The 13,082-nt window shown below is 46.9% G+C and overlaps 1 protein-coding gene across 1 annotated transcript; it reads right to left on the reverse strand.

The window, feature by feature from the left end:
• Positions 1–2,175: 2,175 nt before the first annotated feature.
• Positions 2,176–3,963, reverse strand: LOC144139608 (uncharacterized). The gene is made up of 2 exons (XM_077671903.1): positions 3,948–3,963; positions 2,176–3,233 (listed from the first exon to the last, which is right to left on the reverse strand). Exons 1-2 carry the CDS (start codon positions 3,961–3,963, stop codon positions 2,176–2,178), a joined length of 1,074 nt encoding a protein of 357 aa, XP_077528029.1.
• Between the last annotated feature and the right edge of the window lie 9,119 nt (positions 3,964–13,082).

Genomic DNA, 13,082 nt, shown 5'->3' on the forward strand with positions numbered 1-13,082 from the left:
ATCTCCGTGTCAGCGGTTTCGTCGAAATGTGCGAGCACTGGAGCTTCCTGCAGCCGTCTCCGCAGTTCCTCAAAGGAGCACTCTTGCTCACTTGCCCATACAAATGGCACGTCTTCCCTTGTAAGCCGTGTAAGAGGTTCAGCGATCCTCAAGAAACCTTCGACGAACCGTCAGTAGTACGTGCATAGGCCTAGGAAGCGCCGTACAGCCTTCGTATCAGTAGTCCTGGGGAACGAAGATACCGCGGACGTTTTGTCAGGGTCTGGGCGGATACCTTGTTGGCTGAATATGTGGCAGAGGAATTTAAGCTCTTCGAAACCAAGATGACATTTTTCGGGCTTTATGGTGAGATCTGCGGATCGGATTGCTTGTAAAACGCCTTTTAGTCGTGTGAGATGTTCTTCAAACGTGGCTGAGAACACCACCACGTCATCTAGGTAAACTAAACACGTTTGCCACTTCAATCCGGCGAGGACAGTGTCCATCATCCGTTGGAACGTTGCAGGGGCAGAACAGAAGCCGAAGGGGAGAACTTTGAATTCATACAAGGCATCAGGCGTCACGAAGGCCGTTTTCTCCCGGTCCCGCTCATCAACTTCTATCTGCCAATATCCTGATTTGAGGTCCAATGATGAGAAGAATTTTGCATTCCGCAAGCGGTCTAGTGTGTCATCAATTCGAGGTAAAGGGTAAACATCTCGTTTTGTCACACTATTCAGTTTGCGGTAGTCCACACAGAAACGCAATGTGTTGTCCTTCTTTTTCACCAGGACTACGGGTGAAGCGCACGGGCTTTTCGATGGCTCGATGACGTCATCCATAAGCATTTCGCGTACTTGTCGGTTGATTGCCTCCCTTTCTTTTGGAGATACTCTGTATGGATGCTGGCGGGTTGGTCTCGCAGCCTCGTCGGTAATGATGCGGTATTTCGCCACGGATGTGCGGCGCACACGGGATGATGATGCGAAACACTCAGAAAACTCTCTCACCAGTTCCAGTAACAGCTCCTTCTGCGCGGAGTTCAAGTTGGGGTTGACTTCTACTGGTGGCAGCAGCGCACCTCAGACCAGGTGATCTGACTCTGTTTCTTCCAGCATACAAATATTCGTTACGTCAGCAACATCCTCAATGAAAGATATGGTCGTGCATTCTGCGACATGTTGACACTCTGTGCCGAAGTTTGTCAGCAGCACTGTTGTGCATCCATTTTGTAGCTTGACGAGCCCCCTTGCAATGCAAATGCCCCTGTCAAGCAAGAAACCGACGTTTCCTTCCGCAATTCCTTCGTAGTCCTGAAAAGCGTCGTTCTTGACAGGAATAAGCATACTGGTTCGGGGAGGCAGCGTTATGTTATCGTTGATGACGCGCAAGGCAGTGTCCCGTCGGTCGTCGATATCCTTACCTACCGCTCTCTTCGTCGAGAAGCTTACACTGGGTTTCTGTAAATCGATGACAGCACCATTCTCTTGTAGAATGTCCATGCCGAGGATTAAGTCCTTCGAGCATACGGGAAGCACGATAAAATGTCCGACGTACGTGAAGCCCCTAATTTTAACGCGTGCTGTGCACCTTCCGGACGGAGTAATCAAGTGGCCGCCAGCGGTGCGAACCGGTGGTCCTGTCCACTGCGTTAGTACCTTTTTCAGGGTAGTAGCCAATGACTTGCTCATAAATGAACGATCTGCTCCGGTGTCCACCAATGCGACTATTTCTCGCTCGTTGTCTCACCTGCACAGGTATATCGGTACAAACCACATCGTCGCCGGTTGGTCGTCGTCGTTTCATTGGAGGGTCTTCAGCGCTTCGATGGTCAGCGGCCCCACCTCCCGAGGTCGCTGCTCTTAGTTTTCCCGGACGGAAGGGCTCGGAGAACAGCGCCACGAAGATTGTGACGGGCTTGGACTCGAAGAGCGGCGCGCATCGGTGACGGTGATCGGTTGTCGCGCCGTCGCTGCGGAAACCCATTTCGACGTTCGGCCAGGTAGCTTTCGATTTCGGCGGGGCGCTCACCGTACCTCGGGCGTGGGGCGTGTGGAGGAAATCCACGAAGACCAAGTCGTCGGTAGGGACAAGCTCTGTATATGTGGCTTGCCTCGCCGCAATGGAAACATAGAGGTCGCTGATCCGGCGTGCGCCACTCGTCGCTCTTGCGAGGCCGCCGTGCCTCATCAACAGTCAGCATGGCGCGGGGTCGGAGGCCAAATGTCGTTTGCGGTGTTGTGGCGGCAAGTGTTCAAGTGTTAGGGCAACGTAGCGATCCGACTCCCTCAGGGCTGCCGCATATGAGGCAACCTGGGTCTGTTGTTGCGGGGCCCCGTACGGCTCCTGCAGCACACCATACTGCCTTTGTGGTGCTTCATACGTCTCGTGCGCTCCAACAGCTTGCCTGACTTCGTGGCGTATAGCCTCCGCGAGGGGCATGGAGGCTTGAAGCTGCTGGACACCGTACAGCTTTTGGAGTTCCTCTCGGACGATCGACCTGACCAACTCCAGGAGGCCGCCGTTTCCTTGCTCCACTGAAGGGGCGTCGCTCGACATAAAAGTGATGTCCCGGCTGTACTGCCTCGCTCTTTGGAGTAGTGCCCTTTCAATTGCTGTGGCCTCAGACAGAAATGCGCTGACAGACTGCGGAGGATTGCGCACCAACCCAACAAATACATCCTGCTTTACACCTCGCATAAGGTGTCTCAACTTCTTTCCCACAGACATAGCCGGGTCTGCGCGCCGGAAGAGGCGAGCCATGTCTTCTACGTACATGGTGACGCTTTCATTTGGCCGTTGGTTTCTAGCTTGAAGCGCCGACTCAGCTTTTTCCCGACGATCCGTGCAGGCGTACGTGGCCAAAAACCGGCGGCGAAACTCGTTCCATGGCGTCAACGTGGCCTCGTGGTTTTCAAACCACGTGCGAGCTGACTCTTCTAAGGCATAGTACATGTTGTGCAGCTTGTGTTGCTCGTTCCATCCATTAAAGTTCGCAACGCATTCAGATTGGTCGAGCCAATCTTCTCCGTCCTCGAAAGAGTCCCCATAGAAAACTTTTGGTGTGCGGGGCTGGTGTACCACGAAGTAGGAAGGTGCCGTACCGGTACCGGAGGTCACAGTGCTGGCGTCCCGCGTGGCAATCCTTGTTAGTTTGCTGGTCATAGGCTGGAATTCTACCGGTAACCCTCGCAGTCGCCGGCTGGTTCGTTCGTGGACGGGTGTCAACTCCTTGGCTGAGCTTGTTGCCGGGCCTACACAGGGGGGGGGTGGATGTAGAGCGCAATTGATCGTACCCCGCACCTCCACCAGTTTTGTAGCGACAAGACGTTGCACGGGTGGATTACAATTAGTTTATTGAGGCGAACTTGTGCCCAAAACGTAAAGCACTGACCGTTTCGAACGTCTCCCCACGAGCGTCTCCTCCAAAACTAGCCCCGCCACACGAGCGCGCATTCCACGTGGATTCGTGGAACAGCGCCACGAGAGCGTGCTCCCAGTGACGTAGAGGCCCATTGTGGGAAAGCTTTCTTCGCGGCAATATCAAATTGGCAATAGCAAATATAGGTCTTTTTGCAAGCGGCATCACGCTGGAAACGTATGGGTTTAGAGTCACCGACACAGAATGGAATGCTACCGATTGTTCCTTGACGCCGTCAACGTGTTGCATCAAACACAGCATATATTTTTGGTTATAGAGCGCTGTCCAAAACACTTACTGCGCACAGTGGTTATGCGTTACTCTGTGCGTGTAACACTCTGCTATGCATCAGAGTACGGGCACAGGCTTGAGATGCCACAAAGGTTTCTTGTTGTTCACACACCTAGTGCTTGTAAACAAAAATTTTGCAATGTACTAGCAAAAAGCCGAATGGCGTCTTGATGAAAGTTTGTTTATTGTATGTAATATGTAATTTGAAACGATTATATAGAATGCTTTGCGTATGTACTCAATTCGTAGCTCTTACCCATCAGAACTTCCATGTCTATTGCAATGTACATTGCGAAAAAAAAGTCAATATTCAGTGCTGGCAACACTAGAAGTGTTAGTACAAAAGTGACATTTTCTTACACCTTTCAGTTTTTTTTATATGATACGTGCGGATTCCCAATCTACGTTTCCCAAAAGGACGTTTCTATCTCAATATTTTTCTAGGAATATTGGCGGTAACCATATCCGCGCATCTCGACCTCAAACATCTCATAATAGTACAGGCTTTGATAAAACGTAGCGCCCATTTAGGCTTACTTATGCTGCAGTGAAGGTAAAAGCAGGGTAAGTTATCGAAGTAGCTATTGCAGCGCTATCTGATAAAGTTAATGAGAATGGTAAGTTAAGTTATGGTAATGATAAGTTTTAAAATTTTTTTGTCCCGCTTAAATAAGGTGCCGGCATTTTAAAAGCTGTATTATTGCAAGATCCTTGTGAATAAATTTTCCCGTTCTGCTTCTATCAAATAAAATAATTCTGTTTCTTTGTATTTACACTATGTCCGCAACCATAATGACCATCAGAGGGGAAATTTTTTTGGAAGCTTCCCACGAAGCTCGTTTGCTGATGCTGTCAAGGTAATATCGCTGCCGTGCTTGAAAAACCCGGCGGCATACATTCGCGGTTTCACTTTTGCCGCAGGGATTCGTTGCTTTCCAACGCTCCTTTGCGACCGCCACTTCATTCCATTTCCGGTCACGGACAGCATTGCGATTCCCTGGGGAGACCGCGATACGTGCGTGCGCATGCTATGAACAACCAAGCTTTCTCGGAACAAACCGAGTCATGCTGCTGGGTTTACAAAAGACTCTTTTCTTGACAAAGAACGTGATATTTTATATGCCATAAAAAATAATCCCTTTTGCTCTCCTCTCATCAATCTGGGTTAATATAATTGGTGTTAGCTGGATATCGGCTCGGAGCAATGATCACCCATTTTGTATGAATCTAAAACCCCCGACGAAGCTTGTGTACGGCCTAGAATTCTGTATGTTTATAAGTCATTCTTTAAAAAGAAATTCAATGCTCCGGCATTCGTAACAGTTCTTTCTTTTTAGCCATGCCAAAAGCCCAGCACTTCTACACAGGACTTGATATATATATCCATGCTTTATATATCTAACGAAGTCACAAATGAATAGGGCCCGGTGCTTTAAATAAAGAGTACCGATAGAAGTTATTGATTTATATTCTTTTCCCCTAACCGTGCTTCTTGACTATATAATAGAGCTCTCAATAACGGTCTTCCTTATCACAGGACTGTAATATGTTTACAGAGGGTATTTCAATGGATAGCCAGATGACTATTTGCGGCGTCGTTGCTGGGTTCAGGAGCTCTTCAATTATAACCTCCCCGAAACATCCCACGTAATACCACCGTTTGTAAACAACTAAAGCCATGTTTCGTTTTCTACTGACTGCGTGTTTGGTCATTTACGTCCCTTATATACTATCTCGTTCCACAAAGGTGTATCAAATTTTTTACATTGTTTTACCGTTCTGTTAATGTGTTGCACTTCATCTATGATGCTGGAGGATAAATAACGAGTCATTTAAATTTCCACGCAATCTCGTTCACGTCGAATACGCAACTTCCCGTTACATAGAAAATGGCTCCAATCCACACTGTGAAGGTGATTGTAAAGAAAAGCTTTAAACGGCACCCACAAATATTGCCCATGCGGCTTCACTTGATTTCATACAGGCGGCTCTACAAAGAGTGACACCAGATATTGTGCCAGCCGTTACCGGGAATTCGCGGGGGCAGCGTCCCGAACGCAGCAGCGTCTGCCACGGCCGGGCTAGAGCAGCGGACGCCGCCGCTGTAGCTCGGCCGTGCGTCGGCCGAAAAAAAACGGCGAGGATCGTCTTTCGAAGGGTGAGACAGCGGAACCTAGCCATCGTGATGTGCTAGCTCGGGGTTACACCACCGCGCGACACAAGCGCAGACACTGAAACAATTCAGCATGTGAGCTTAGTGATTCCTATTTATGCTGATTAAAAAACTACTTTAGTAATTTTGAGAATTTCGAGAAAGCTTAGGGGCCTTTTATTATCGCTATTTATCAGAACCAGTTACTTTCGTCGCCTTTTGCCTCTTGAAACACAACCTAATTGGCATTCACCAATTTATAAAACAGAGTCCCAAGCGTGGCAAGCAGTGCGCAAAAGGTAGCGTTTTTCTAGCGTCCAGATGTCTGCATGTGGTCTCTACATTTTGTTTTCCCGCCCTGCAAACCAATCCTTAACGTATCTTTGCCGTACGACCGATTACTTCCGTCGAGCTGGGTTACCCAGGAGGTGCTGTCGAACATGTTAATCAAGCCGTCCGAAGGAAGGTCGCAATAGACGCGAAGCTGCTCCAAAACAGACCCAAAGCAACCGTCGCTAAAGCAGATGACTATGCTGTACCGCCGACGCACCCGCCGGCGAGCAGGCACCTCCGCGCGGGGAACGTCCGGTAAATTCACCGCGCCATCTACAGTGTGTTCCGTGAGTGAAACCCTCCGCCCACCCCCTCCCGTGGCCGCCTCCGCCACGTTGAGAGTTTATTATTCCGCACGCCGCGAAAGAACCGTTGGCTGGTAGAGGTAGAAAGCTTTGCTTTTACCAGCCAACGGCTCTTTCGCGGAGTGCGGGAGTAAGGAAAGCTTTGTACCTCTACCAGCCAACGGTTCTTTCGCGGAGTGCGGGAGTAAGCAAAGCTTTCTACCTCTACCAGCCAACGGTACTTCCGTGGTGTGCGGGACACAACTCCCGACGCGGCGGTGGCGGCGGCGTTAGGGGGGGGGTGGAGGGTTCTACTCACGGAGCACACTGTGGATGGCGCGGCGAATTTACTCAGCGTCGCCCGGGCGGAAGTGCCTGCTCGTGCCTGGTGGGACGTTTCTCATTATCATTCTTCCTTTTAGACGGACCAAAAGAGCCGCGTCCCTTCCCTTTAATAGAGCGAACGGTATAGTTTCGGAGCGTTCACGTTTAGTGGTGAAGTCCCCGTAGATGCATCTAATATCGCATCACAAGGAGGGCTTTCCATTCGACTTTCAGTGCTTGCGGCGCCTCTTTGAAAGTGCATTAAGGTTTTCCTCCTATGAGTTGCAGTTTACAGAAGTAGTCCGAAGTATTCCAGTATTGGTCTTTAAAAAACGCTACTTTGCCGCGTTCAAGCTGGCTAACTTATTTCCAGGGTTTCGCCGCACCGCAAGGTAGAAAAGGCTGAACGCTAGGGCACCGCTGGGATGCCAATGGTGACATTACGCGTAGGGCCTATAGCGCCTGGGAAACGATCTTTCTTTACTCCAGCGCAGCCTTCACGCAGTTTGGACTAAACGCCAACAGCGCCCAATCCATGTGCAAATTTTAATGTGAAAACGCTTCCATCAAGTCTTGGGCGTTTTGTGTTACCGCATGGGCACTTCCATCAACTTCGAAATGTTTTAACTCCATCCTAAAGCCGCCGATGCGGTTTTAGATGGCTCTCTTATCAAAAAGGTTGGCGCTTAAAAATGCAGAAGTCTGTGTTCTGGTGGTGAAACACCATCTCGTTCCAACCATTTTGGAGTTTCCCGTTCAAATGCGTACACAATTCTATCACCTCGGGAACGTTACATAGAAAGTCTCGAGGTGGCGTTATATTAACCGTCGGGTTTAAGGTAGACACTCGTTGTGCTCTATCGCCAGAGTAGTTCTTATTGTAGCTTTATCTCCAGACTAGTTCTTATTGTAGCTTTCTCCCATGGGTACCGTTCAATACTTATACATTATGTTTTTCGTTTTACTTTGAGCGGCTGTCCCCACTTTAGGCCAAAATAGCTCATTCACCATTTAGCAGAAACCGTTTTATCATAAAAGCGCCATGTCTTACGAAAAAGCTTGCAGGAAAGTCATTACGCTTGCTTATGGGTTTTGCTTATTTTTTATTTCTAAATTACTTTCTATGCAGTAATAACTTAAGGCCACTCCTTCGTCCAGTTTAAATCTGAAATAAATCTTGCCAGGTGGTCTAATTTCTCCATTAGTTTTTTTTGGTGTCAGTCTGTAGCTGCCGATACGTGCTTCCTAATTACAGGGTTCTTTGTTTTCCAGGCGAAGTTTTAAGGTTATTCTGTTTGTCCGAAGTTTTAATGTTATTCTGTTTGTCCCTCAACTTTGTTAGCTTTTTAGAGTTGGGCGTTCTTTACCTGAACCCAGCCTTAAAGATGGTATTACGACCTTCCGAATTTTTATATATAATATTTTAATGCGAAATAATTGGATAGCTGTGTAGGTAGACAATACCACTTCCTCCGTAGTAACCCACATATGCCCCGCACAGGGGCGGTGCCGCAAGTACCTCAAAATTACAGAATTTGAAATGACCATTGGAAATTTGGGCAAGACGTGAAGCAAACCGAGGGCTTACGAATATGATAGAAACACCCATAGCCAAAACCACATTCCCTTTTTCAGTATTTGATCTTGCTTAATCTCCGCTTTGCTTGGAAATCAGAACGGGGGTATGCACCGGCGTGCGTTACCAACTCCATCAAGTGGTATCTACTGAAACCTGTGAGCTGGGGACGCTGGCCATGAAATGGCGTGCGAGTTGTGCGTAAGTGGGGATGTGGAGCCTTGCGTTAAGCCCAATCGCAGGCTTTGTACCTAAAGTTGTGAACCGTTAGCCGCAGCTGGATGTAGCATTTCGTGTTGCTTAGAATGCCGTAGGACTCGGCGATATGGTTACGCAATTTTAAGCTAGGTTATAGACCTAGGAGGGGGTTTTAGCAAAGGTTTGGTAGTAAAAAAAACTTATGCCCCGTCGTCTAACGAGAACTATTGTTGCAGCACTCAGTTTTTCATGGAACCACGAATGAATATCGAGGGATTTGTTTGGTGTCATTGGGGTTGTAGGGGTTCAGCGAGTTTTGGCAACGGGGTGGTCGCCATCAGTGGAACAAAGAAAAGAATGCTGCGCCTTAAAGTTAAGCTGCTTCGACTGGTTCGGAATTGCGTAATCATATTTATCTCGGCTTCATAAAGCGAGGGCTTTGGGTTCAATTCAGATCACGGGAAGCGTTTTTTGCCTGAGGCGCTTGATGTGCCTTCGCTTACCATCATCCTCGTTTTGTGAAACCCATTGTTTTATGTTGGCTTTCCTGCAGTGCGTTTTGGGGACGCCATGTTCGCCATCAGTAAGACATAGAAACCTTCCCTTTAATAAAAATGGGAAGAATAAATAGACGCGAAAGAGAAAGGATGCTGACTCGTATATAAATACATGCTTTGAAGTTTGGCGCTAATGCGAAAGCATAGTCGCCCAACTACTGCTCTCGCACCTGAAAAGGGGTTTGACGCTTTCTTAATTTTGTCTTTATCTTACCGAGACGCGGTGAGCTCTAAGAAGTTGAATGCCACTAAGTTCACATAAATATGTGACTAAAAAATAACTATCAGCCGATTTAGCACCTCACCGTCATTTGTGTATGCAAATTACCCGGGAAACAGGAAATAATACGCTGCGCGACAGTCTTGCTTACATTAAGATCTGCGCCTGCGGCGGAAATTTATTGCCTGTTACCTCATCGCTTTCGTTCTTAATAAACCGAATAAACTATATCACCTCGTATGCGCAGGGTTCAAAACAACGACGACATGGTGAACGATAGTAAAGCGTTTCCTTGTTTGGTGGTTTTTCGAACCACATTCTTCTAAATCTTGTACTCTCTTCCCAGAAAATGCAAATGCGCAAGCGGATATTATCATGGGCGTGTCTGATTCGGGACACTTGAATAGAGGTGGACTGTAGCGGCAGCATGGCTCGTCGTACTAGCGGAAGGGTATGCAAAATTTAGGTGCATGGTACTGTGAATTTGAAAGACCACACAGCAAAAAGAACCGGAGTGTCGTTAGGGTAAGGTATTTTACTTAGCGCTATGCAGTTCATCTGCAGGCGTCGTCTTCGTGTGTGATGGTCTTATTCAATCTCCCCACTGCACATATAGGTTCTCAAGAAAATGAGAGAAAGGGGGTTATTCTGCTTCTTTTTTTGCGCTTACAAAGACGTCTTGCGAAGAGTTGCCTCTGTTTGGGATGTATAGCAAAAAACGCGGTTGCCACCACCCGCAAGCAACATTTTCATAGCCTTCTTCTTAATATTGCCGAGGTTTATTTGGCTGTAGTACTTCTAAAGGGAGCCGTCCGTTAGTTATCGGTATTAATGGATTTTTCCCGCGTCGTCCCCACTTGAACTCTTGACGGTGCCGGGACATAGGATTGATGTAGGTCTCCTTGGTCTGATTTTATTTGGGAGGACTCTATGTATCAGCCGCCAAACGCCGTGCTGTTTCTTATTTTTGCGGTATACTACACCTAGATAGGCTTCTCTTCTTCGTGGCTTTTCTTCGAGTGTGTTTCCTGCGGGAAATCATTTCCCCCGCATCTGAGTGTTCTGCGTGTTTTTGTACCAGCACTTTTTTCGGAATACAGTACACAACAACAACACAAGTTGAAGAAGAAAGCAGAAGCGACGACAAATGCTGCTTTTAAGATTGGCTAGGGTGCGAATAAATGTTCATGTAAAAACGAGAGCTACCCGATTGTGTTTCCACAAGGAAAACGACAAAGAAAGCATGTATAGCGGGAATTTATGGCAAAATGTTTGGAAAGATCTCTACGGTCAAAACCAGAATGAACCAATATAAGTATTTAATAACGTAAAGCACAGTAATTTCACGAGACCTATAATGATAATTATTCGGAAAGAACTGGTTAGAAAACTAAGATAAAAATTAAAAACAACAGTTAAGAGAATAACTGGTTACAAATTCTGCGAAGTGCCTAATATCTAGGATATAATTACATGAATGAGCAATTGTGCCTACTGTTTTAGTTACCCTGTTTGCATTAAGAACACAAACTAAGTAATAACGGATGCAGCTGATGATGATTGTGTGGTTTAACGCACCGGCGCTACACAGGCGATGAGAGGGGCAGTAGTGGAGGGCTGCGTATTTATTTTGACCACCTGGGGATCTTTAAGGTGCGCCTAAATGACGAACACACGGGCGTTTTCGCTTGTAGCATTAATCAAAAAAGCGGCCGCCGCGGCCGAGAATCGAATTTACATCCTTGGGCTCAGCAGCACAACGCCATAGCCACTGAGCCGCCGTGACGGGTGCTGGACACAGATGCTGTATACATGAGGAGCACACATGTAAAAATCGCAAGCGGGACTGCGCACGTACACCAGATTTTACGCCGATCAGTTTAAATCCAATTTGCGGCACTCCAGCTAAACCAGATCGGCATGAAAAATAGAAGGGGAAATGATAGGCGCCTTGCGCTCATCTCAATGAAAGAATTGTTTTTTTTTCATAAGAGCTTATGAAACGTGCTACAACACATGCTATATAAAACATGCCCCCTGCTTCCTGATCGACGAGAGGACTCAGAGAAGTTACGACACACGATTGCCGCAGTGCGAAGAACGCCCTAATGCTTTCATAACGCGCAAACCAGGCGATGATTTGTCTGAAATGTTTGAGTCTCAAAATCGGTTTCATTCCCTCAGAGTTTACAGTTTAGAGTTTAGACTCCAAACTCAGAGCTTAGAGTTTCACAAGGCTTTGTGGAGAAAAGGCAAAGTACTGAAAACAGACAAAACGAACCAGAAAACAGCACACGTGGAGTCCGAGGACATCGTATATCAAGGTGTGTTTCGAAATAAATATATTCGGTGACGATGAGAATCAGCCAGAAATGCGGCATACATTGCTTACTTAAGGAAGGAAGGGAAACTGCGAAAAAGTCATACGAATGCGGAATGCCATGATAGCTCGAGCCCTCGCGTCATAACCCCTATTTTTGCCCTTATTGTGAAAGCGGCTTTGTGTTCGCCTTTATTACCGGAAATATGATTATGTAAGAACGCCAAGATTTTTTTTTTGCATCGACTCGCTCGCCCCGCTATGATTTTGTGACGACATTCTCTTTGACGGTAATCCGCATGTATGAATCTCAACCTTACGTTTTCTTGTCTCTCTCCGTGACAGCCCTGACTTCTCCCGTTGGATCACAGGCATTGCTTTGATGTTGAAAATGGGAGAGTAAGGAGCTTGCTTACATAGCAGTGTAAAAAGCCCTTTCTAATTTCATTTTCGTTGAGGGAATGTTTAGCTGGTCTGCTGTGGGTATTAGCAAAAGTGTTTAGACTCTTGATAAAAGAAATACAAAAAGCAGTGGTTACAAAATCACGACAACCACAGCTCACTTCAGCGCATTATCTTAAAGGAAATAACTGTTTTAGTAGGAAAAAATAAACACAAGTTGATTCGAGGCTTACCCAAGAGACATGGCACGTATACCATAGACGCGATTCAAAGGGAAGCAATAACTATAACAAGCCCGGTCAAACATATCCTCCGCTTTCTCCTGTAACTGTGTCCACAAGTGTACATGTTTTGCAAACTTCTCAACCATTGACATCCTGGGTGAAGGAATTGGATTACCGTGGTCGGCGGTCGTAGCCATTATCGTCATCATCATCATCAACAACAACAACCTACTCAGGTCCAATGCAGGACGAAAGCCCTTCCCGTTGATCTACAATTTTTCCTCTTCCGTGCTGCTAGAGTCCACAGTGTACCACGAATTTTTTCTATTTCAACCCTCCAACCCTCCCTCCCCTTCTATTAGACCCATCTCTTGGCATCCACTCTGTTACCCTAATTGTCCACCCATTGTCGGTTCGCCTCACTACATGGCCTGCCCAAGTCCATTTTTAATCTTAATTTGAACTATGGTATATCTACTGCAGTTTCTTCTTTGATCGAAGTAGCTCGTTCACGGTCCCGGAGTATTACCTCTAACATAATTTGTTCCACGTCCCGTTGGGCCGATCTAAGTTTGCTTTCAAGTTGTCTAATAAGGCGCTGAGTTAGTGCTCCATATGTTTTAATCGGCAGTATCCACTGGTTGTAGATTTTTATTTTAAGTGACAGAGGTAGCTTCCTTTTCATTTTTGGGAGTGTCCACCGAGTGCTCCCCAATTCATTTCTATTCTATGCCGGATTTCTCTCTCGTGGTTGCGGTAGGCAATAACCATGTGTCTGAGGTTGTATTTTTTCACTTCTAG

The sequence above is a fragment of the Haemaphysalis longicornis genome, unplaced genomic scaffold (assembly GCF_048455015.1).
Source record: "Haemaphysalis longicornis isolate Haplotype H1 unplaced genomic scaffold, Haemaphysalis longicornis Haplotype H1 scaffold_5, whole genome shotgun sequence".
In the NCBI taxonomy this organism is placed as follows: Eukaryota; Metazoa; Arthropoda; class Arachnida; order Ixodida; family Ixodidae; genus Haemaphysalis; species Haemaphysalis longicornis.